Below are 25,918 nucleotides of genomic sequence, written 5' to 3' on the forward strand. Positions count from 1 at the left end.
AAAAAAAACACAAGGAAAAAAAAAAAAAATCAATGACCCAGATCTTTCTATGGACAACAGCTAGTTATCTTTTCTGTCATGTCCCATCACTTACCTGGAGTCAGTCTTCTCCATTCTTTGCTGAGCCCTTTGGATGGAAATTCAATCAATGGTTGACATACATTTCTTGGTGACTAGATTATTGATGAATAACCTTTTATCTTCTTCTTCTAACTGCAAGAAAAGTAATTTTAAAAAAGAGTAAAATATCTGTAAATTTCTTGGAGCCACATTTCTATTAAATTTTCATTTTTATACATATGAGTGTTTTGCCTACATGTACAAGTGCACCATGTGCATGCAATGCCTATGGAGGCCAGAAGACGGGGTCAGATTCCCTGGACCTGAGGTTACAGGCAGTTCTTAGCTGCCATGGGAGTGCTGAAAACCAATCCTAGCCACATTTCCACACAGCTGCCTACCAGCTCCTAGTCTCCTGCCTCTCCCTTTCTTAATTCAATACTAATTAAGTATAGAAGGTCTCTCACTTTATTCTTAAATTGTACTAATAAAAAGTTGTTTCTGAAGCTGGGTGTGATGGCACATGCCTTTAATACCAGCACTTGGGAGGCAGAGGCAGGTGGAGCTCTGTGAGTTCAAGGCCAGCCTGGTCTACATAGTGAGTTCCAGAACAGCTGAGGCTACAGAGACCCCGTCTCAGAGACAAAAAAAAAAGTTGTTTCTGGACAGTGAGATGGCGCCACAGGTAAAGGTGCTTGCTGCCAAGCCTAAGGACCTCAGTTAGATCCCTGGGATCCACATGGTGAAAACAGAGAATCAGTTCCCACAGCTGTCCTCTGACCTCCACATGTCTACTGTGACATCACACACACACACACATACACACACACACACACACACACACACACACACACACACACACACAATGCAATTTGAAAACAAAGTATAGCAGGCTTATTCTTCCTGATCGAGCACTGTTCCAAAGCCTTCAATTTCTATTCACAAAAATATTTGTATGGGCTGGAGGCTGGAGATGGCTCAGTGGGTAAGAGCACCGGCTGCTCTTGCAGAAGACCTAGGTTTGAATTCCAGCACCCACATGGCAGCTAACAACCATCCATAACTATAGTTCTAGGGGATGCAGCATCCTCTTCTGTCCTTCTTGGGCATTGTACAAGATGGGTGCACTTAAACATGAGGCAATATACTCATACACACAAAATAAAAATGAATAAATAAATAAAATTTAAAATATCTGTAGCAATCAAGATTGCTTTATTTTCCCCAGATTAATTGTGTGGTTGTCAGTGTTATCTATAAGAACCTTTGGGCCAGGTATGATGGTCCACACTTTTAATACTAGCACTCAGGAGGATCTTTGTGAGTTCAAGGCCACCCTGGTCTCATAGTGAGTTGCAGGCCACCTGGGGCTGTTGAGAGACCCTGTCTCAAAAAGACATCAATCAATCAATCAATCAATCAATTAATCTTAGGGAGGTTGGAGAGATGGCTCAGTGATTAAGAGTATTGGCTACTCCGGGCTGGATAGATGGGGTTAAGGGCACTCACTGCTCTTGCAGAGGACCCAGGTTCGATTCCCAGCACCCACATGGCAGCTACAAACTGTCCTTAACTCCAATTGTACGACACGGGTGCACTCACATACATACAGGCAATACACTCATACACTTAAAAATAATAAGCTGGGTGTGGTGGCACATGCCTTTAATCCCAGCACTTCAGAGGCAGAGGCAGGCAGAGCTCTGTGAGTTCAAGGCCAGCCTGGTCTACATAGTGAGTTCCAGGACAGCTGGGGCTACAGGGAGACCCTGTCTCAAAAAGATGAAAATAAATAAATAGTGGGGATAAAACATTAAAAAAAATATGCTACTCTTGCAGAGGATCCAGGTTCAATTCCCAGTACCTACATGGAATCTAACAACCTTCCATAATTCCAGTTCTGACACCCTCTTCTGATGTCCGCAGGCACTGCACAACATGGGTGCACTTAACATACATGCAGGCAAAACACACATCAGATAAGAGATATATATTTTTTTTTTTTGGTCTTTTTTTGAGTCAAGGTTTCCCTGTAGCCCCAGCTGGCCTAGAACTCACTATGTAGACCAGGCTGGCCTTGAATTCACAGAGATCCGCCTGCTTCTGCCTCCCCAGTACTGGGATTAAAGGCGAGCACCACCATGCCGGCTTTAAGAGATAACATTTTTTTTTTTTTTTGGTCTTTTTGAGACAGGGTCTCCCTGTAGCTCCAGCTGTCCTGGAACTCACTATGTAGACCAGGCTGGCCTTGAACTCACAGAGATCCACCTGCCTCTGCCTCCCAAGTGCTGGGATTAAAGGCATGCACCACCACCACGCCCGTCAAGAGAGGCAAGAGATACATTTTTTAAATAAAAAACATTTAAGTATGGGGCTGGAGAGATGGCTCAGTGTTTAAGAGCATAGACTGCTCTTACAGAGGACCCAGGCTCAATTCCCAGCACCAACATGGCAGTTAACAATGGTCTATAACTCGTTTCAGAGGATCCGACACCCTCTTCTGACCTCCTCAGGCAGGCACTGCATGACATGGGTGCAATTACACACATACAGGCAATACACTCATACACATAAAATTAAAAAGATAAGCCAGGCGTGGTGGCACACACCTTTAATCCCAGCACTTTGGAGGCAGAGGCAGGTGGAGCTCTGTAAATTCGAGGCCAGCCTGGTCTACATGAGTTTCAGGCCAGCTGGGGCTACAGGGAGACGCTGTCTCAAAAAGACCAAAAAAAAAAAAAGATAAAAAAAAATTTACGTACACAGTGGAACAGGAAGAACACATGTCTTGTACTGATTGTGATACACATATAATGATTAAAGTCATTTTAGTAATTAAGGCTATGTATGTCAATGAAAACAAATAATAAATAGCCAGAAAAGAGTTTATCCATACAAGTTTTAACTGATGTCTATGTTTAGGGATAGGGATGTAGCACACATCTGTAATCTCAGCACTTGGGAAGCAAAGGGAGGATTACTGCAAGTTTGAGGCCAGCCTGGTCTACATAGCAAGTTCCAGGCAAGCCAGGACTACATAGTGAGAGACCATGTCTCAAGACATCAAATAAGGGGCTGGAGAGACAATTCAGCAGTTAAAAGCACTGGCCTCTCTTGTAGAGGACCAGAGTTCAGTTCCCAGCACCCACACAGTGACTAGCATTGGTTTGTAGCTCCAGTTCCAAGGGGTCTTACGCCCTCTTCTGGCCTCCAGGGACACTGCATGCATATGGTACACCTACACACACAGGCAAAATACTCAGACACAAAATATAAATAAATAAAAATTTTAAACCCAAATAAATGTTTGAAATCTCACAGGTGAAATAAACAAAGACTGGAAAGGCAAGGACATAGGTTTGTTCCAAATAACATGAATTTGCTCCCAAGTCAAAAAATACACAATAAGTACAAAGACAGTCCAAGAAAAACAAGGATTGCTAGACATGGGCTCTCAGTTATAAATGCAGATTGCCCTCCTCAGATAATAATAAGGGATAAGCTGATTCAAAAATTCCAGTAGTCAGCAGAAAAAACTAAAAACATGTCTATTCACAATCTCCTACAAGTATGTTCACAGTGGCATAATTCACAACAGCCAAAATGTGTCTGCTCAGATGTCCACCAACTGATAAAATACATAGAGTCAAAGTAAATGCAACACCATTACGTGCTTAAATATGGATGAACCTTGAGAATATTATGCCAAGTAATGCCTTTAATCCCAGCATTCAGGAGGCAGATCTCTGTCAGTTTAAGGCCAGTCTGGTATATACAGCAATTTCCAAGCCAGGCAGGGCTACAGGGACACATTGTCTCATGAATGAAAGGGTAACAAATATATGCCAGTCACAGTGGCCCACGGATGATTGCACTTACATGAAGTGTCCAGAAAGATAAAGATTATAGAGTCAGAAAGCAAAATGGCAGTTGCCCTGGGGCAAAGCTTCTTAACATTGTCTGCTCTTGATGGCTTTATCCTTGAGAAATTTTTATACAACCCCAGGTACATAAGTGTATAAACTGTAAGTATATAAAATAAGTATACAAATGTAACACTTATTGATAATAAATTATAAATAAGTTAATTTAAAATGAACATGATGGTGCATGCCAGTACTGACAGTACTTGGGAGATGGAGGCAGGAGTACTGGAGTTCAAGGCCAGCCTCAGCTACATAGCAAGTTCAAGGCCAGTTTGCTGTACATGAGACCCAATCTTAAAAAAAAAAAATTATGGGGCTAGAGAGATAGCCCAGCAGTTAAGAGCACTGGCTGCTCTTCCAGAGGACCAGGATTCGGTTCCCAGCACCCACATGGCAGCTAACAAGTGTCCATAATTCCAGTTCCAAGGGAATCCAATGCTCTCTTCTGACTTCCTTGAGCACTGCACGACATGTGTGCACTTACATACATGAATCAATATACCCCCCACACACAAAATAAAATACTTAAATTCTTTGGTATACATGTAATATTATCACTTATTAAATCAAAAGCAAATTCATATACTAATGAATTTAAATGGATGTGTTCTATTTTTAGATAAAGAATTAAATCTTGGCTGAACATTTGATTCTTCGAAACATAGCACTTCCACATTTTTCAGAGTTATGGATATTTTGCTTTTATAATTGTCACACAGAGGATACCACCAAATACACAAAACAAAATAAGAGAAGTTGGACCTAGAGAGATGATTCAGGAGTTAAGAGCCCTGGTTACTCTTGCAGGGGATCCAGGTTGAGTTCCCAGCACCTACATAAATAGCTGACAGCTGTCCAAGACTCCAACTCCAGGGAATCTGATGCCCTCTTCTGGCCACTGTGGGCATTGCATGTATGGGTGCACTTCCAAATGCAAGCAAAACATTTATAAAATAAAAATAAATAAGTAAAAAAAAATGACAGATGTTTAGAGCCATTTTAGAAACTGTTGGAAATTCTGTCCTAACCCTAAGAAAAAAATCCATTTAATGATCTTTTATGAAACACAAGTCAGTAACTCAAACAGCAATATTTAAAATAAAATATTCTAACAAAATACAATCCAAAGATATAACAATTTGATACTCGAATGCTGAGGAAAGATCATAGAAAATACTAAAAGCCTTTTATTCCCCCTGTAGTTAAACTATTATTTTTCTATATGAGCAGAAACTTTGTATTAAAAGTAAAAACACTGAAATTCATAACATTATGTTGAATCTAAGATGGATGCACGCAAAATTCTAGGAAAAAAATTAAAATCTAATGAATACTTTAAATATAGAAAAACTGCATAGTATGTGAATTATGTCACAATATGATCATAAAACAAAAGAATAAGGGGGCTGGAGAGATGGCTTAGCAGTAAAGTACACTTGCTGCTCTTGAAGAGGATTGGAATTTGACTCCCAGCACCTACATCAAGCAGCTCAAACTGCCTGTAACTAAAGCTCTAGGTGATACATTGCCTGCTAGTCTCCAAAGGTATCTGTACAGCACACATACATCTTAAAAAAAATTAAAGGATCAGAGCTGAAAAGATGGCTCAGTGATTAAGGGTGCTGGCTGCTCTTGCAGAGGACACAGGTTTGGTTCCTCCAGTTCCAGGGAATCTGATGCCCTCTTCTGACCTCCATAGGTACTGCATGACAGTACACATGCATATACTCAGGCACACACACATGAAATTTAAAAAAATATTTATGTTCCTGTGTGTGTGTCTGTGTTAGTGTATGCCACATGTGCAGAGGTGCCCTCAGAGGTCAGAAGACAGAAGAGGGTGTTGGATCCCCTGAAGTTAGAGGGACAGACCACCAGACATGAATGTTGGGAAGTCTATAGGATCCTTTGGAAGAACAGAAATCTGAGCCATCTCTACAGCCCCCCAACGTTCATATTTTTCTTATATACTACACACACACACACACACACACACACACACACACACACACGCAGAGTTTTTTGTTTGGCTTTTTTTTTTTTTTAAGACAGGGGCTCTCTGTAGGCCTAGCTAGCCTGGAACTCACTATGCAGAACAGGCCTCAATCTCACAGAGATCTGCCTGCCTCTGCTTCTTGAGGAGTGCTGGGATTACTTAAAACCCTTAAATATGTTAACTTTAAACATATTTAAGTCTCTTCAGTATTGTATGATTTTAATGATTAAAAAATAAAAGAGCTCTCCTTTAATCCCAGTACTCAGGAGGCAGAGGCAGGCGGATCTCTGTAAGTTCAAGGCCAGCCTGGTCTACATAGTGAGTTCCAGGACAACTGGGGCTACAGGGAGACCCTGTCTCAAAAAGACCAAAAAATTAAAAATAAAAATAAATAAAAGAGCCTACTAAAGTAAAAAGGAAATTTATGCCCAGTATGGTGGTGCATGCTGTGAGATAAAGGCCAACCTTTACATAGTGAGTTCCATCTGGGTCAGGGAGACCCTGTCAAACAAACAAGTAAACCTGTATCTCAAGCTGATTGAAGTTTCAACTACTTCCAGGAAGCCTTTTCCTGACACCATCAAACCATAGTTTCTCACCACCTGGTAAATATGACACACTCTAAAATGCAGACTACAATTAAGATGGCATTTACGGAGCAAGTAATCTGCTAAGTTTTTTTTCCTGAGCACTTTTCATGAATGATCCACTTTAGCACAACCACCTCAGCAGGTTCTGTCGTCATTCAACAAACGGGATGATGGAGGCCAAGTGGAACTGGCATTCTAGGTCTCTGTATGCAGTTCATGAGTACAAATGCAACGTGGGGTTCCTCAGCTCGCAGCTGGGTTACTGGGGATCTGTGTCCACCAGCTCCTCGTCCTGCCAAGCTGCATGGACCTGCACACGCCAACAGGCCTCGCGTGGGCTGCACCATCACCCTGGAGTGCTCTAGGCCCATGGGAAGGATGCAGCGTCCTCGGCAGAAGAGACAAGCGCCTGGCAGAAATCACGCAAGAGCCCCCAGGGCAAGGAGCGCAGACTGAGTCAGGTCCTGCTCGCCCCTCCCGCACGTCCACGCGGACCTCAGCCTCTGGGGTGGCAGAATGGCCTGACCTTCTAAACAGGAAGCTCCAACAGCGCGGTCAGGGCCCGGCGGGGTGGCACCTGCGCTCGCTGCGGGCTTCAGAGCAGGAGGAGCCACTTGGAGCCGGGGCGTGAAACCCGACTGTGTACCTGGATGTTCGAGAGACCACAGGAGAGCCCGGCCGGAGTCCACTCGGCCCCGCACCTCCCTGCCCGCCGCTTACCGCGCGCCGAGCGCCAGAGGCCCCGCCCCCGTCTCCACGGCGACGAGCCCTGCTGAGGACGCTCCGCCCCGGAAGCTGGAGCTAGCGCGGTAGACCCAGGCCTTGGCGCCGGAGCTCCAGCTAGGGTGACCTGCGGGCGCGCTGTGTGGACCACCCACGGAGCCTCTGCGCCGTCTAGGAAACGGATCTCTGAGCTGCTCCTCCTTTCGAGAAATGGAGCCTGGCTCGGATCTGTAGGCAGATGGTTGCAAAGCTGTCCTGCAGGGATTGATGGAGCACGCCTGTGATCTCATCCAGGAAGGAGGCTGAGGCAGGAGGATTGCAGTGATTTTGAGACTAGCCTGGACTACGTAGGCGTACCAGGCCAGGGCAGCCTTGGCTACATAGTGAGACTATCTAAAAAAAAAAAAAAAAAAAAAAAAAAAAAAAAAAAAAAAAAAAAACAACCAAAAAAAAAAAAGTCTACCCCAAGTCCCTGTTCCAAGGTGAGCGAGCCCGCGGTGTAGAGCGTGCCTCTTCTAGGGCCAGGGAAATGGAAATGGTGGGAGGGATGCCCTGCGTGGTGGCGCACGCCTTTAACACTCAGCAATCGGGAGGCAGAGGCAGGAGAATCTCTAAGAGTTCAAGGCGAGCCTGGTCTACATAGTGACTTCCAGGACAGCTGGGGCTACAGGGAGACCCTATCTCAAAAAGAAAGAAAGAAGAAAAAAAGAAAATGGGGGGAGGGGACAGTGCGAGAAAGCCCACAGCATCCGGATCTCAGGCTAATCTCCCTCTGGTTTCCCGGGAGACAAGGGCTCAGTCTGCAGCCTAAGCTGGTTTAGAGCTCCTGGCAAGTCCCTCTGCCTCAGCCTAGGATCACAGACGTGCGCCACCACGCCCCACTTAATTAGTTTTTATTTATTTATTTATTTTTATTTTATGTGTGTATATTGCCTGCATGTATGTGAGCCCCTTAATTAGTGCTTTTTAATTACATCTTTTAAAGTTTTAAGGAGCGGGGCGTAGTGGCATATACCTTTAATCCCAGCACTCGGGAGGCAGAGGCAGGCAGATCTCTATGAGATTGAGACCAGCCTGGTCTACATACTGAGTTCCAGGCCAGTTGGGGCTACAGAGAGACCTTGTCTCAAAAGATGAAAAAAAAAAGTTTTAAGGAGCGAGCAGAGCCCTGGGCCTGGTGGTGTATACCTTTAACGCAGAGGCCAGGAAACCTGTCTTTTTTTTTAATTTAAAAAAAAAAAAATCATCGGGGCTGGAGAGATGGCTCAGCAGTTAAGAGCAGAGGACAAGGGTTCGATTCCCAGCACCCACATGGCGGCTATAAACGGTCCTTAACTCCAGTTCCAGGGGAATCCGGAAGCCCTCTCTGACCTCCCCAGCACTGCACAACCATGGGGGGGTGCATGCACATACATGCAGGCAATACACTCATACACATAAAATAAAAATAATAAAATATCTTTGAAAAATCAGATTCTGAATTTAAAAACATAAGGAAAAATATTGTGAATCGTTATTAGAATCAAATCTTTTTTTTTTTCTTTTTTTTGGTCTTTTTAAGAAAGGGTCTCCTGTAGCCCAAGCTGGCCTGGAACTATGTAGACTAGGCTGGCCTTGAACTTACAGAGATGTGGCCTGCCTCTGCCTCCCAAACTGAGTTATTAAAGGCATGGGCTACCATGCCCTGCCTGAATCAAGTCACTTTTTACCCTTTCTTACATGTGTTGATTTTGTAATCTGAAGTATTTAAAACCAGTTATGGTGGTAACCCCTGTGCGAGGCTGAGGCAGGATGATCACAGGGTTCAAGACCAATCCGAACTACACAGTGAGTTCCAGGACAGCCTGGGCTAGAGAATGAATGAATGAATGAATGCATGCTTGAGCAAATAAATGGCATTTAAATCCATCCTACTAGTACATGTCTGTACTCCCTTGCTATTCAGGAGGCTGCGGTAGGAAAATCAAATTCAAGATCATTCTGGAAACTTACCAAGACCCTGTCTCAAATTTTTAAAGACTTTATAGCAGTTACCTAACACAATCAGAGGCCCTGGGTTCAATCCCCCAGTCCTAAAAAATGAAATTTAAAAAAGGAAGTTCTATTTTATAGAAAACCAACCTTTTTTGGGATACTGTTAAGGTAATTAGGGGCATTTCATAATCAAAATACTGGAACCGATTTTTATTTATTGTAAAATTATTTTTTAAAATATTTTTATTTTTTTATGTGTATGTGTGTATTGCCTGCATGTGTGTAAGTGCACCCATGTTGTGCAATGCCTTCAGGTCAGAAGGAGGCCTCAGATCCCCCTGAAAACTGGAGTTATGGACCATTGTTAGCTGTCATGTGGGTGCTGGGAATCAAACCCAGGTCCTCTGTAAAAAGTGCTCTTAACCGCTGAGCCATCTCTCCACCCCTGTAAAATTAGTCTTATAAGTACCTGTATAAATTTGATATAATCTAGGATATGAGTAAGCATTCTGTATTTGTGCTGATTCGCTGATGCTTTCTGCCCATCTTGTGTGGTTCCCACCCTCAGCCTTAGCTAATTTAGGAAGGGATAAGCTGTATTTCAAGTGAGTTATCATCCTTTCAGGAGAGAGAAGATATAGTAATTGTGGTCAGTCAAGCTTTTTGGTGTTCTATTTGCATCTAGGAATTCCCAAATCTAGAATGAATCTGTAGGGCTTCGAGTGGTAAAGCACACCTTTAATCCCTGCACTTGGGAGGCAGAGATCTCTGTAAGATCCAGGCCAGCCTGTCTACAGCCAGTTCCAGACCAGCTGGGACTACAGGGAGACCCTGTCTCAAAACAAAACAAAACCATCGAAGCTGTAGTATGGTATAGTGGGGCACACCATTAATCCCAGTATTTAGGGAGGCAGACACAGGTGGATCTGAATTCAAGGATAGCCTGGTCTATACAGTGAGTTCTAGGCCAGCCAGGGCTGCATATAGTAAGCCTGTCTCAAAAAGAAAAACTCCTAGCACAACCACCACTACCCATAATAAAACACCAAAGCTTTTAAGTACTGGAAGGAATCTGGGCTCTGTAAGTGACTTGATGAATGGTCCCCAGGAAGTCCCTTAATTTAGGCCTTGCTTTTTTTTTTTCGGTCTTTTTGAGACAGGGTCTCCCTATAGCCCCAGCTGTCCTGGAACTCACTATGTAGACCAGGCTGGCCTTGAACTCAGAGATCCACCTGCCTCTGCCTCCCGAGTGCTGGGACTAAAAGTGTGCACCACCACGTCTGGCTTAGGTCTTGCTTTTAACTCAATGATATGAGGTAACAGCAGTGAAACTTCTTGGTACTGAGGAGAATGCTTAGCAAGTAAAACCAGGTAGAAAAAGGCCTAAAGAGATGCAGCATAACTGAGATTAGGCTGCTGAAGGTAATGGCCGGCTAATAAAATCAAACAGGTGCTTGTGTCATTTTTTTTTAAATATTTTATTTTTATTTTGTAAGTGTATTGCCTGCATGTATGTGAATGTACCCATGTTGTGCAATGCCATGGAGGTCAGAAGAGGGCTTCAGATTCCCCTTTAACTGGAGTTAAGGATGGTTCCTAGCCACCATGTGGGTGCTGGGAATCGAACCCAGGTCTTCTGCAAGAGCAATCACTGCTCTTAACCGTTGAGCCATCTCTCCAGCCCCTCATGTCATTTTTGTAGGTAATATTTTCTTCTCTACTTTTCCAATTCTTTTGAGTCCCCTTATGCCCAACTTTGAAGCAACAGTTTAGGGTTACTAAACCAACTTCTTGCAAATATTTCATTACAAAATAGGATTTTTTAAAATTTAAAATATTTTTATGTGTATGAATTTTATTGCCTGCATGTGTATATGTGCACCCATGTCATGCAGAGCCTGTGCAGGTCAGAAGAGTGTGTCGAATCCTCTGGAACTGGAGTTAGGACCGTTGTTAGGTAAGTGGGTGCTGGGAATTGAATCCAGGTCCTCTGCAAGAGCAGCCAGTACTCTTAACTGGTGACCCAACCTCTAGCCCAGGATAAGTTTCCTTACTGATTCAAAGGATTTAGAAATTGAGTAGAGCTGCTTGTGGTGTCCCATTGCTCTTAGCACTTGAAAGTGGAGGCAGAAGGATCAGAAGTTCAAGATTGGTCTCAGCTACAGAGTGGTTTGAGGCTAGCCTGGGCTACAGGAGACACTGTCAAAAAAAAAAGAAAGAAAAAAAACCACCCAAAAGTACAAAAATATTTTTTTTTTTTAACTTTTAAAAATAAGGAAAAAAGAAGCCACGTGTTTTAATTCCAGCACTCGGGAAGCAAAGGCAGGCGGATCTGAGTTCAAGACCAGCCTGGTCTACATAGTGAGTTCCAGGCAAGCTGGGGCTAAAGGGAGACCCTGTCTCAAAAAGAAAAAAAAAAAAAAGGTAAAATTGAGTATAAGTGACCAGAGAGCAGTTGTAAATTACTGTTCTTGCTGAGAGAGGAACCGACAAAAGCTACAATAAGACTGGCACAGGTGACAAGTTTCTGGGTGCCTTGCCCAGGTAAATTTTTACCTCTATTCATAATAATTGTCTTTTCAAAATGTAAAACAAAGACGAAGAATAAAGAGGTGTGGGCGTGGTGCCACACACTCCTTTGGGAGGCAGAGGCAGGCAGATCTCTGTGAGTTTGAGGCCAGCCTGGGAGTTCCAGGAGGAACACGGCAGACCCTGCCTCAAAAAGACAAAAAAAAAAAAAAAAAGAATAAAGAGAGGTGAGGCCAAGGTTCTACAGGGCATTAAAAGGCCCCAGTAGAAGAGTAGGCCCAAACCAGGATAGACTAGAGCACTCAGGAAATTAGTTCCAGACAACTGTGATAGCTACTTTTTTTTTTGTCTTTGAGACAGGGTCTCCCTGTAGCCCCAGCTGACCTATGTAGAACAGGCTCGCCTTGAACTCAGAGATCCACCTGCCTCTGCTTCCCAAGTGCTAAGGTTAAAGGCATGTGCCACCACACCTGGCTGCTACCATGCTTTAAGCACTGACTTCATATACAGCTCATGGCAGTTTTAAGACCCACAAGTTGACATTTCTCCTATATGAGTCAAGTCTCAAGCCAGGTGTGGTGGCACATGCCATTAGTCCCAGCATTCAGGAGGCAGAGGCAGGTGGATCTCTGTGAGGCCAGCTTGGTCTACATCGCAAGTTCCAGGCTAGCTGGGGCTATAGGGACACCCAGTATCAAAAAAAAAAAAAAAAGTCAGGTTCTTTCCCTTGAAATAGAACAGCTTTTGTGAGTCCTTTCTAAGGAACATACTGTGGAATCTAGAAAAGTAACTGATCTCAAGGCCAAGTTAGAAAGACAATGTGGACTGGGGTGTGTGCCTCATGGTAGAGCCCTTTCCTAGCACATGCAAGGTTCTAGGTTCAACTCCCAGTGTGGCAATTTAAAAAGGAGGCGGGAGACAATGAAGCAACTACTTTCTGAATATTCATCCTTAAAATCTGAAGCTCAGGCCATATTAAATTCCATGTGTAACTTCCAAACAAAGCTTCAGTGATCTCAGCTGACAATGCCTTCAATTCCCAAGCATGTGAGTCAGTAAGCCTTTAAGTAAGCCTAGCTCCCATCGTTTAAGAACCCCTGTAATGATGTAGAATACAGCTGCTGGTACCTGCCAATTTAAAATTTGGGAGCAAAATAAGTATTGGCATAAACCTCCGAGTTTGGGTAGGGCTTGTTATACAGAAGAAATAACCAGATAAGAACTGCTTGGTGCCTGCATCCCCAGCCCCCAGTCCAGTCCTTGCTAGCAGAGATCAAGTTGAAGGTTTTGCATATACCAAGCATGTACTCTGCCACTGAGCTACATCCCCAGCCGCTAGGTTTTGATGGCTTTTTAGTTTTATGAGTGTTTTTTTTTTTTAAGTATGTTATTTTTATGTTACTGTATTGCCAGCATGTATGTAAGTGCACCTGTGACGTGCAGTGCCCTTAAGAGGGCAGAAGAGGGCATCAAATTCCCCTGGAGCTGGAGTTATGGATGGTTAGCTGCTGTGTGGGTCCTGGGAATTGAGCCTGGGTCCTCTGTAAGTGCAGCCAGTGCTCTTAACTGCTAAGCCATCTCTTCAGCCCATGTGTGAGTGTTTTAACTATATATGTGCATTAAGTACATTCATGTTGTGTAATGCCCAAGAAGGCCAGAAGACTTGTTGGATCCTCTAAAACTGGAGTTGCAGATGGTTGTTAGCCACCATGTGGGTGATGGGAATCGGAATCAGGTCCTCTGCAAGAGCAGCCAGTGCTCTTAACCACTGAGCCATCTCTCCAGCCCTGCTTTTTATTTTTTGAGACAGGGTCTCACTATGTAGCCCTGGCTAGCCTAGCACTACGTACAGCAGGCTATCCTGGAGCTCACAGATCTGCCTGCCACCATCTCTTGAATGCTGAAATTACAGGTATGTGCTACCATGCCCAGCCTCAGCTGGTTTTAATGTTACCTCTAATTACTTCTACGTGACCGAAAAGAACTTTGATCCCTTTCTGACAGGTGAGGCTGATGTCTAGAATAGTGAAATACAGTCAGATTGTACACTAAGTGGCACTTAATAGCTTCAAGAAATATAATTTCGGGGCTGGAGAGATGGTTCAGCAGTTAAGAACACTGACTGTTCTTGTAGAAGACCTGGGTTTGAATCCCAGCACCCACATGGCAGCTAACAACTGTCCATAACTCCAGTTCCAGGGGATCCGATAGCCTCTTCTGTCCTTCATGGGCACTGCACGACACGGGTACACTTACTTACATGCAGGCCTAACACTCATACAAATAAAATAAAAATAAATTTAAAAAAACATATATATATGGCTCAGTTAGTAGAGTGCTTCCCTAGCATGGATAAGGACCTGAGTTCGATTCCCAAACCAGGTGTGATCCCAGCACCTAGCTAGTATGCCTTCACTCAGGGTATGTGTCCATAATGGCAAGGGAATTCGTCCCATTTCTCTCAGCTTTAAGAAGATGGATTCCAAAGGGAAAAGATGGGTTTTGTTTACAGTGCTGGAGATCAAACCCAGGGGCTTGAGGATACCAAGCAAGCACTGTCACTAAGCATGGTTTTTTGGTCTTTTTGAGACAGTGTCTCCTTGTAGCCCCAGCTGTCCTGGAACTCACTATGTAGACCAAGCTGGCCTCGAACTCACGAAGATCCACCTGTCTCTTCCTCCCGAGTGCTGGGATTAAAGGCATGCGCCACCACTAAGCATGGTTTAAGAATAATAAAATCACTGGTTATTACCTACAATATGTCTCTGAATAAGTTGATGGAGGTTTTAACCCACACTGTCATATTTAATCTTGACACCTGCTAAATGGGTTATCACCACCTCGTTTTTCGTAAGAGAAAAACAAGGCTAAACATAAACATATTTCCTAACTCTCCGAAGCCTAGAGGGCAATGAAGACTCTGGCCTCAAGTGCAGCTGTTTCTCTGCCTCTTTTCTACAGAGGAAAAGAGTCCTGAAGGCACACACCTATAATTTCAGCACTTGGGAGGCCAGCCAGGGCTACATCGTGAGACCCTAACTCCAACAAACAGAAAAGATAGATTTTTATTAAGCATTACAAACGTAAATTATGGATTTCTGTTGCCAAGGCTCACAGGAAGAAACTTCAGTAACTATTAGCCACGAAGTAGTTTCTCAAATGCCGTGTTGCCCAGGCTGGCCTTGAACTCCCGGTCTCAAGCTCCCTTAAACTGAAATTACACGATGTTCCAAATTCCACAGCTACTGTTCTTTAGAAAAAAAAATTGCCTCCCTTCAGGCCCACAGGTCATTCGACACCAACTCTGGGCAGTCCCACGGTAGCTCCAGATACTTCTGCAAACCGGACTCACAGTGACCTCCCCAGCGCGGCAGTTCCAGCATTCTTCACTATTGGTTTCTGTACCTCTGTCAACTTGAGTTCCGGCACTCGAGCTTGATGCTAACCACCTCATTTCTCCCCCATCCTTAACCCTTCCCTTCCCGTAGGCTAAGGAAAGACTCAGATTATGCACCGGAAGTTAGTGCAATGAAATTTTTAACTGCCTCTATGAGGCACCCAAAACAACTAACAATTCTACTCATTGACGAACCAGCCCGTACTCCTAAGGCGCTTGCTCGTATATTTGGGGACAGTCAAAAATCAGACAAGGCTGAGCTTTACGCAAGATCATGCCAGTGGTCAAAACCCACCCAAACCCAACCCAAAACCAGCCGTGTTCTCCGAGCCCGGCTGCCACCGCCCATCCCGGCGGTGCAGCCAGGGCAGCGCAGACCCGGGCCCACCCAGCTGAGGTCCCGCTCCTCTCACGGCGGCGTGGCGCGGGCCCCGGGACCTCGCGCCACTGGCTCCGCCCCTCACCACGCGTGGGAACGCGGCGCCCTGCCCTGAGCTGCCCACTGCGCCCGCCTGCGCGGGCTCCCGCTGCGTCCGCCATGGCCTGCTCCTCGCTGCCGCCGTCTCTAGCTAGCCGTTGTCTTCCCGCTGCCCGGCCCGCGCAGAGGCCAGCGCCCGCGGAGCGCGCCGCCAAGCTCCCCTTTCCCGCCCGGCAGCGCCGCGGCCGCCTCACATCCGGGCGCGCGGCGGCGAGGGCGGTGCTGGGGCCGCGGTGCGCGAAGGGGGTTATTAAGGGGGAGGGGGCGGAGAGGAGGGCCGGAGGGCCGGGCCGCTATTACGGCGGCTGAAGAGAGCCAGCCCGAGAGGGGGGGGGGGCGCGAGCGGAGGCCGCGGGAAGCAGCGCCGGGGCTGGAGCGGGCAGCGGGGGGGACTGGAGCGGGCAGCGGGGGGAACGGCGGCCGAAGCACAGGGCCGCCTGGCCGCGGAAGCGCCGAGCGGGGGTACGGCGGCGTCAAGTCCGGGGCTCCGTGCGCCGGGGCCTGCGGGCGAGAAGGGGCGCGTGCGGGAGCTCGGGAGCCGGAACGCGCGCAGGGACCGGGCAGGGGCTTGGCGGCCCGCGGGGCGCCCGGCGGTCGGGCAGCAGGCGGGCGGCCTGGCGGGGCCCAAGCTGCCGGGCAGGGGCCGACGGCGGCAGGCCTGCGCCCGCTTCAGGATTTGGCCTCCCTGCTCGCTCCGGCCGGCCTCCCCTCAGTATGTCCCCGCCCTTCTTTCCTCGGAGGCCTCCTGCCTTGGGCCTGCGCGAGGGGCAGGGGGTTGGCCAGAGGAAGCCCGGTTTCTGAGCTGGAGCCTGCACTGGCCCGCCCCTCACCGCAGACGCCTCTGACATGGCCACAGGTGCGGCCCGCTGAGCGAGGTTCGCCCGGGTGGGCTACCCGGCTCCTGGCCCCCGGGTAATAAGGGGCAGCTGGTGCCCTCCCCTGACAAGTGACAGGCACTCAGGCACTTTACCACAGCCCGACTTCCCGGTCCGCACCCCAACTGGTCCCCCACCTACCCTCACGCTACTCTGGGAAACTTCATCGACGCCGGCCGGTGGGTTCCTAGGGGTGGCAGCGACTATTTTGGTTTCTCTTTGTGTTAGATGCTCTAAGGTTGTGCCCTTGAGTTGAGCCCCTTCCACTTCTGCTTTCCTTACTCTGTGGATGCTCAGAAGACTTCGCCAGGAGAGAACCAAACCCTGGTGGTTCTCCTTCCAGTTTGGTTTGGGTCATACCGTAATTTCTGGGTGTATTTTTAAGCTTTAGTTTCACAAGCAGCTAAGATTCTGAGTATTTACTGTTCTCTTTGATAATTTTGTGCTGAATTACGTATTCCAGGTGCAAAAAAATTGTAGACCAAGAAGCCATGGATAAAAGAGGTGTGGGTGAAACCGAAAATGGAGACGCTTTCCTTGATGTGAAGAAACTGCCCACCTCCAAATCCCCCCATCGCTACACAAAAGTAGGTTTTGTTGCTAATGAAGTAGTATTGGTATTTAAAGAGGTAGTCTTGCTCTGACTCACTTTAAACTAAATAACTGAATTTAGCAAAGTATCATTTCAGTCATTTTTCTGAAAAAGCGAATTCTGAGTTTAAAGTGTAGCCTTTTTTTTTTTTTTTTTTTTTTTTTTTTTTAAAGCTGGGTCTCCCTGTAGCCCCAGCTGACTTGTAACTCACTATGTAGTCCAGGCTGGCCTCCATCTCACAGAGATCCTCCTGTCTCTGCCTCCCAAGTGCTGGGACTAAAGGCTTACACTACTTCCACACCCAGCTAAACTATAGCTTTTAGGTGAAAGACTGTTGTCTCAAATTCTGTATGAATTTGTAGATCAGCATATATTGACACCTAAGTTCTATACCAGTTGTAGAACTGGTGTGGCATTGACTTACATGCTAACAGGTAAGTATTCTAGCTCTGGGATGCCTCATGGAATCCATGTCCTCTGTACTGATGTTTCCTTGAAAGACAGACTCCCTATAGGAGTGGTCTGGCCAGGGTTACTGGGATTTTTTTAATTCTTTTATTTTTTTCTTCCTCTTATAAATTGAATATGGATTCACAAAAGTAAGCATTCAGTCATATTTCATTGTTGAAGAATGTAGAGTGATTGTAAACTGCTCATCTTTTGGTTGTTTTTGAGACGTGGTCTCCCCATGTACTTGCTTGCCTCAGTCTCAGATACTGAAGTAGGCTGGTCTTAAACTGATCATCTTGCTATCTACGGGAGTAGGGGGTGGCCCAGGAATGACATTAAACTTATGTACTTAGTAGCAATTTGCATTGTTATATTGGCTTTTGAATGTTTCCAAAGAGGTTGACAGGCTACACTGAGGTGTAAGATGGGGTCTGGCTTCCTGAAATGTTCTTGGGCTATAGTACATAAAAATGTGCTTAAAGTGGAAGGCAGTTGAAGCTGTTGATGAGAAGGGTCATGCTGTAATTTAGCCTGTGTCTATATTTCCTTAGGATGAACAGCATCATGAACTTTGGCATGGCTTATTGTCCCTGGCCTCCAAGGGTAGTGATTAAAGCTGGGCCTTGTTTGCCTACTGCCTGTACTCTTCCCTACTTGATAAAATGTTGAATACTGTTATGTAGTCATTTTCAGCATTAAAAAAGAAAGAAATTGAGTGCCTGGGAAGAGATATTTTAGGTATAAAAAGAGTTCTTGATTGATTGCTGTCTTACACAGTTTATTTTGGTAGAATATTAGTTGACAGAAAGCTTTTGAGTTGTGCGTTCAGATTTTTGTCTTCTGACATGTAGGTCCTCTCATGCATGAAGTTCTCCATAACTTAAATTCATTGCCTAAAACCTGACATGTGAATTCTGAATGTAGACCAGCTTATCAGATGAGGGGAAACTGCTTTGTACTTCTTACAGGCTTATGTGATTTCAAATCTCCTAGCTCTTGTTTGGCTCTTTTGAGACAGAATCTCATGTAACCCAGGCTGGCCTCAAACTCCTGATCTTCCTGTATCCTCACCTACCAAGGGCTGGGATTACAGGTGTGTACCACCATAGCGAGCTCCTAATACTTTGAATTAAAGTTTTGACTGCTAGTCTACTTGGAGAATTCCCACAGAGCAAGATTCTGTCTCAAAGGGAACAAAACAAAAACTTAGTATTGTCCAGTTTTTCTATATAGCCCAAGTTGGACTCAAACTCATGATCTTCCTGTCTCCGCCTTGTGAGTGCCTGCGTGCTGTGGTTACAGGTGTGCACCACTCCATCCAAACTAGTGTCCATTTTGACAATAAAATCTTGGGAGTTCTCAAACTTAAATGTGACTTACAGAACTGGTTAAGAAAAACATTTTTAAGCTAAGTATGGTGGTGTGTGCCAGGACTTGGGAGGCTGAGGCAGGAAGGTTGCTATGGGTTCAAAGTCAACCTCAAATGCATAGCCAAACCCCTGACTTGAATATGAAAAAAGGAAAAAAAGCTTTTTTAGTTTAGTTACAATGAGCTTAGATTTAACAGTTTCCTCAACCAAATTTACTTGGAAATAGGTTTTCCTTGCCATTGAAGAATATTTGTCTTGTGATAATTTTTGGATAATATTTAGGCAGTTTTCTTGTATGTTTCTCAACGCTAATAATTTCATGTAGGACTTGAGAACTAGGCTTGTCTTCAACGAACACTTAAAACGATCCTGCATTCTGAGCACCATAATGAATGTTCTACAGCTGCAATGCTGTTTCAGTTATTTCGTCTTACTCCTTCATTTTACACTGAGTTCAAGGTATCAGAGTAAATGAAGTATTTAGTAATTTTTTTAGACAGTTGAGCAACAGAGGAAAGCTGTTCTCAGTTTTTAAATTTTTTATTTATAGTGGTATATTCTGTGGAAATTTTTTTGAATATGAGATATTGACTTACAAGATCAGAAAAACACATTGACCAGATGACCTTAACCTTTGATTCTTTTAGTTTACGGATAATGTTAAAAGTCTGTTACAAGTCAAGCATTTTTGCTTTGTTTCCTTTAGAAGTTTAAAATGTAGTTGTGCTTTCTAGGGAAAACATTTCAGTTTTCCTTTGTGTTAGGATATCACTTAGTGCAACTTCTCATGTGTTAATATGCCTAGGAGTCACATTATAGACCTCAGTGCCTATAGGCATTGAGAAAGTATGAATTCTAAAGGTAGGTGAGCAGTGGACCTGAAGATTTGTCTTTTTTTTTTTTTTAACTTTTACAAAAACTATTGAGTATTTCACACATGCATATAAGGTGTTTTGATCAAACCCATGCCCACTCCCTCCCTGAAGATTTGGCTTTTTAAGCAGCTCCTATGTAGTACCATGCTGATGGTCTGCTGACCGTGCTTTGAGTAGCAATGGTATTGATGTCATCAGGTAACTGAGATATATAGTTTGTCCTTAAGGCTCAGTCATGTCTGTTGTGCTTTCAAATATATCTGAGGAACTCAAGTTAAAATTACATTGGGCATTTTCACTTTGTGACAGTTAACCAGGATGGTGTAAGTGGGTTGATCATGTACACCTGTCATCTTGAGGGCGTTAAGTCATTAATATGTAATCTCTGGTCTATTTTGCTAGGCCATGTTCCCAAGAACATGTGGTAGCTTAGACTAAAGGACTTTTTTTGGAGGTTATAGAATGATTTAGACAGGGTTTCTCAAAGTATAGCCTCTACCTAGAATTGAAATTCTCAGCATATCCTGGGGTCTTCAGTTAGCATTAGTATCATCTGGTAACTGGTTAGATACACAACTCAGCTCCCTTCTCAGTGGTACTGAATCTGAAACAGGAGTCAGAGCCCAGCTATGCATTTAAAAGCCTTGCAGGGGATTCTGATTATGGTTCAAGTTTGGGAACCACTAGTTTAGGAAACAGGAGGGACTGGTGCTTACTAGTGTAAAATTTGGGGGGACTCATTCAACTTTTTCTTACCTTCTTTACCCATAGGCTCTTGCTTACCAGTTCTGTGGGGATCCTGCGTGTTCTGTTAGTGTTGCCAACCTTTGCTTGAAATCAAAGTAGAAAACTTTATAGGATCCCGTTAACTCAATACACACTCTAGTCTTAGACCACAGAGTATATGTCCTTTGTGTTGTTCATTTGCTCTTTCTACCAGCTCCCTGTCACTTGCCAGTGGGACAGGGAATAAAAGCTCATCGTGGTACCATTACTAAATCAGCTAGCTAAAAAGCAGCTGTTCATTGTCTGAGTTTAACTTTATGAGGGCCCTTCATTACTTTGACTAGTTATGAATTGGCACTGTTTTAGTCGTCTGTATATCCTGGGGTCTTTAAAGGAGGCTACCCTAATTTGGCTGCTAGGTCATAGCAATAGGTACAGCTATGTTTATATTTGTGATTTAAACCATTAGAGGAGCCGGAGAGATGGCTCAGCAGTTAAGAACACTTACTGCTCTTGCAGAGGACCCAAGTTTGGTTCCCAGCACCCATATCACACTACTTGTAACTCCAGCTCCAGGGGACACTAGGCCCTTTTCTGGCCTGTGCGGGTGCCCACATACACATTCACATATGCATGTGCACACACACAAATACAATAACCTTAAAAAAATGAAGGAAGCAGACAAGTAACAGAATTGGACTTATTTGAGTAATCCTCATAACTTCTGTGGAGAAAATCGGTTATAAAACTTGAAGGTAAGCCTTGGAGAAAAGACTTAAGATTTAAATTCTGTGTAGAAGTTGGGAATCAGATGGTCACCATTTTCTATACAAAGATCATCTTTGGTAATTCTATATGTATCTTCCATAAACTGAATTGAGTAACCTCTAATAGGTGGCATCTCAGTGACATATTTAATTTCAAGCTCCTTAAGCTAGTATAAAAATTAAGGCAGAGTTAGCCGGGTGTGATGGTATACACCTTTAATCTCAGCACTTGGGAGGCAGAGGCAGGCAGATCCTCTGTGAGTTCGAGGCCAGCCTGGTCTACAGAGTGAGTTCCAGGCAGCTGGAGCTACAGGGAGACACTGTCTCAAAAAGACAATAAAAAAATTAAGGCAGAGTCAATGGTATGAAAAATCATTAATGTATTAATGTGTCAGCTACCCAGAAAACTGACAGTTCTTAGACTGGCTGGCAAGACCACAGATACTGTCTTCTGACTGTTGTTTCCTACCTTTTCCAATTCTAGCTCATCTTGAAAAGTTGGGACTCAGGTCCTTCGCCCCCATGAGTGTCCTCTCCTACTTGCTCATCATGGTGGGAACTTTTAGCTAGGTAAGAAGCCAGTCATTGCACATAGAAACTTGTGGGAGGGACCTTCAAGAAAGGGTGCTATGAGAGGAGGCTGGGCTTAGGGGTAACCTCCCCAAGGAGGTGGGAGTTTGGCTCAGGGCTCCCAGTGGTTCAACTGGACAAGGGCAAGTCTAGCACTTAGCGGCACAGCTGCAGAAAGGGGTAGTGCCCCTTCCATTGTCCTTGAAGCCTAGGAGAGGAGAAGATAAGGGGCCACTTGAGTCTTGCTCCTGGATTAGGGTCAATACTTCACCTTTTACCTGTGTGGCCTTCAGTCATGTACTTAGTGTCTCTGAATTTCATCCTTTAAAGTGAAAGTAGACTAGTACTAATTTTGTAGAACTTTTTTTTTAATGGGGAACAAATAGGAAAGTACAGGCCAAGTGCTTGTAAAAATATGTGGCAAATGCTCTAAACAAATATAACAAATGCTAAAAACACTACTATCATGTATTAAAGGGGCCTGCTAGAAGATCAACCTCCAGCCGGGCATGGTGGCGCACACCTTTAATCCCAGCACTCCACTCGGAAGCAGAGGCAGGTGGATCTCTGAGTTCAAGGCCAGCCTGTTCTCCATAGTGAGTTCCAGACCAGCTGGGGCTACAGGGAGACCCTGTCTCAAAAAGACCAAAAAAAAAAATATCAGCCACCTTTAATACCACTTAGAGTCAGGGTACCTGTTTTCTAAATGCCATAAGTAATCATTGTGATTTTTGTTGTTGTGGCTGGGTGTGGAAGCCATGGCTTCATGCTATGCTAGCTAGGCATACACTCTACCACTAAGCTATACTGCCAGGCCTCTGTCTCCATTCTGATAGGGAAACAGCCCTGAAAATGGTTTTTGTATATTAGGTTTCCTCTAGTATTTATCAATTTGCTTACTGTTTTACCCTTTTTATCAGCTGCTTTTTATCAGTTATATGAACATATTTAAAAGGCAAGGTTTATTTTCATTGCATTGGCCAAATAAGAAGCAAAAACAAGCTTTCCTACTTTTTCCATCACTATTTTCTGAGTTTCCTCGGCATTCTCTCACTAGAAGAGTGTGTTAGGTTAGCCACTGTTAGATAAGTGTGGGTAAATCTATGTGTTGAGGCCTGTTTATCAGTGCTGCTAGATTCTGTCTGAATCCTGACCTGCAAGAGCTACTCTCAGGGGTACCCTTTTAGCAGCTTCCTTCCTGAGTGATGTTGCTCTGTGTGGTTAGCTCCCCATTGTCCTGGCTACCAGCTATGGATGCTTTTATTCCAGTGCCATTTATTTTTCTTTCTCTCTCTTCTTCATGCTTGCATGTGTGCGTGTGGTATATGCATGTGGGTGTGTGGACATCTGGAGGTCAGAGCTGGTCATGGAGAGCTGGTCGTGGGGTGTCTTTTTCTCTTGTTCTCTACCTTATTGCCCTGAGATACAGTCTCTCACTGAAACAGAAGCTCATGTTTTTGGCAGCATTGGCTAATGAGCAAGCTCTTTGGATCCACCTTTCGACACCCTCCATGCTGGGGTATAGCCATACCCTGCTTTTTATATGGGTGCTAGGAATTTGAATTTGTCCTTGGGTTTGCAGAACTAGTCCTCTTACCCACTGAGCCATCTCCTCAGACACCGTTATGATTGTTTTTAAAGCTGCTTTATCTTTTGAGATCGGTTATATAAATGACATGTCAGGTCAGTTCCGTGACCATGAGTGAGCTGATGGGCCCAGCCCAACACTAATGGGCATGTAGAAAGTGGGATCTGGAAGAGGAGGTCAGAGATGGGTCTCAGCCTAATCACTGCTGTCAGGACAGTGACAGAGAGCCTATAGGGGTCATTTCTAGAGTGCTTTGAACTTAATTATCAAAGAAAGTTTGGGTTAATTTGAAAATTCCTAATTATATGATATTGAACTTTTTACTGTTCGGAATCCAATTCAGGTCACAAAAGTAGGGTCTCCCTGTTGTCCTCTTCTGTAATGGGACTTGTGTGAAATTTTGCCATAATGTCAGACGATAGTAGAGCTTCTGACGGGGAGAGTCTTGCAGAAGGTAATGGGTGGTTTGGGACTTATATCCAGTCTATTCGCTTCTTTCATACTGATCACCAAGAGGGTGTCTGTGTTAGTGGCTCCCAAATTGATTGTTTTAGGAAGCATGACAGTTTTCTTTGAGGAGGACTGATGTAACTTCGTTGAGTGTGTGGCTCGTCGGCAGTTACTAGCTTGTTCTGCCTGGTCAGGTTTTAGTACCCTGAGCAAAAAGTGAGGAGTTAGGTATTTAACTCTTCTAGTGTCCACAGAAAAATCTTAAGAGACTTTGTCCAAATTTTGTAATTTTCTAAATATATATATATAAAAAACGCACATTCTGATAAAATACTCATGAGGATAGATCATTCCCAGTTAAGAGTGGCCACTTCCAAGGACTTCATCTTCAGCTAAAGTTTTCTTTGAACTATCCTAAAGGGGCTCATTTCCAGGAATAATTGATGTTAAGGACTCTTGATGAGATAAGTTCACAAACACTTCTCTTGAGTGACTGGAAGAGTTGCAGGGGCAAGAGCAAGCGTCATTGATCTGGGGCTGGAGAGATGGCTCAACAGTTAAGAGCATGTGCTGCCCTTCCCGAGGACTGAGGTCTGTTCCCAGCAGCCTTTAACACCAGCACTGCACTCATGTGCATGGACACACACAAGGTCACACACACATACAACATAATTTTTAAAAATAATAATTTTTAACTTAAAGTCATTGTCCAGTGTTGGGCATTGAGCCTGTTATACCAGGAGTGTTATATACATAGCTTAGAGAAGAGCAAACTGCAGGCAAGGTGGGCATGCCTTTAATCCCACCACCACTCCAGAGGGAGAGGCAGGCGGATCTCTGTAAGTTGGAGGCCAGTCAGTGCTGCATAGTGAGACCCTGCCCAAAATTAATAATAATAATAATGAAGCTGGTAGTGGCAGCCCACACCTTTAATCCCAACACTTGGGAGACATAGGAAGGTGGATCTCTGAGATCATGGCCCGTCTGATCTACTTAGTGAGTTCCAGGAGGCAGCCAGAGCTACAGGGAGACCCTGTCTCAAAAACAACAACAAAAAAATAAAAATAAAAAAAATAATTGGGGCTGGAAAGCTGGCTCAGCAGTTAAGAGCACTGGCTGCTTTTGTAGAGGACTCAGGGTCAGTTCCCAGCATCCACTTGGCGGCTAACAACCGCCTGTAACTCCAGTACCAGGGGATGTAATGTCCTCTTCTGACCTGCACAGGCACTGCACGACATGGGCGCACTTATATACCTGCAGGCAATACACTCATACACATAAAATTAAAAAAATACACACAAAAGGAGCGACTGCATGGCAGGGATATCTTCGTCTTTCTTGGGTCATTGTTGGAGTATAGCACATTTAAACTACCTAGACCCATCTTAAACATCCAGCTAGATCTTGGGCCACATTTTGAGAAACAGCTCAATTTCAGGCATTAACTATTTTCATTTCTTTTGTGATACTTAAGCGCAATCCCAAGTCCTCATTCCTGCTAGGCAAGAGCTCTGCTACACCCCCAGCCACAAAGCATTGATTTATTTGGTGGGGGGGGGTCTTTCTGGTGTTGACTGGATTTGTTCTGAACACTCACTGCAGAAATTGTCCAAGTATGGTCTGGAGAGAGGTATATCCTGTTCTTTAGGCCACAGAACTGGCTTAAGCCCCTATTCTTAATGTGGGAAATACTGTCTTACTTAGACATTCATGCTTATAACATAGGAATATTTTTGTTTAGTTTGTGTGTGTGTGCGCGCGCGCTCGGTTACTAACCAAGCTTTCCACCAGCCCATACCTGGCTCTTTAAAATAAACTTTTAGCTGAGCGTGGTAGCGCACACCTTTAATCCCAGCGCTCGGGAGGCAGAGGCAGGCAAATCTCTGAGTTCAAGGCCATCCTGGTCTACATAGTGAATTCCAGGACAGCTGGGGCTACAGGGAGACCCTGTCTCAAAAAGACCAAAAAATAAATAAAATAAA

The 25,918-nt window shown here is 44.6% G+C and overlaps 2 protein-coding genes across 7 annotated transcripts in view; one reads left to right on the plus strand and one right to left on the minus strand.

Annotated features, from left to right (window-relative positions):
- The window catches only part of Sfi1 (SFI1 centrin binding protein), a 75,466-nt gene extending 68,125 nt beyond the window's left edge, over nucleotides 1-7,341 (minus strand). For all 3 annotated transcript variants that reach the window (XM_008841004.3, XM_008841005.3, XM_017800101.2), the window contains exons 1-2: nucleotides 7,219-7,341; nucleotides 95-213 (exon numbers count right to left, since the gene is read on the minus strand). In XM_008841004.3, coding sequence (XP_008839226.1) covers nucleotides 95-114 — 20 coding nt within the window. In that variant the 5' untranslated portion in view covers nucleotides 115-213; nucleotides 7,219-7,341. The remainder of the gene's footprint in view (nucleotides 1-94; nucleotides 214-7,218) is intronic.
- Nucleotides 7,342-14,888: 7,547 nt separating this feature from the next.
- Eif4enif1 (eukaryotic translation initiation factor 4E nuclear import factor 1) overlaps nucleotides 14,889-25,918 on the plus strand; it is a 54,981-nt gene continuing 43,951 nt past the window's right edge. Inside the window, exons 1-2 of one of the 4 annotated variants that reach the window (XM_029567345.1) lie at nucleotides 14,889-15,906; nucleotides 17,012-17,135. In XM_029567345.1, coding sequence (XP_029423205.1) covers nucleotides 15,470-15,906; nucleotides 17,012-17,135 — 561 coding nt within the window. In that variant the 5' untranslated portion in view covers nucleotides 14,889-15,469. Of the gene's footprint in view, nucleotides 15,907-16,061; nucleotides 16,136-16,579; nucleotides 16,728-17,011; nucleotides 17,136-25,918 lie in introns of those variants that run through there. The other 3 variants (XM_029567346.1, XM_008841007.3, XM_029567347.1) reach the window with 3 other exon arrangements.

Source organism: Nannospalax galili, unplaced genomic scaffold (genome assembly GCF_000622305.1).
Source record: "Nannospalax galili isolate Female #2095 unplaced genomic scaffold, S.galili_v1.0 scaffold259, whole genome shotgun sequence".
Classification (NCBI taxonomy): Eukaryota; Metazoa; Chordata; class Mammalia; order Rodentia; family Spalacidae; genus Nannospalax; species Nannospalax galili.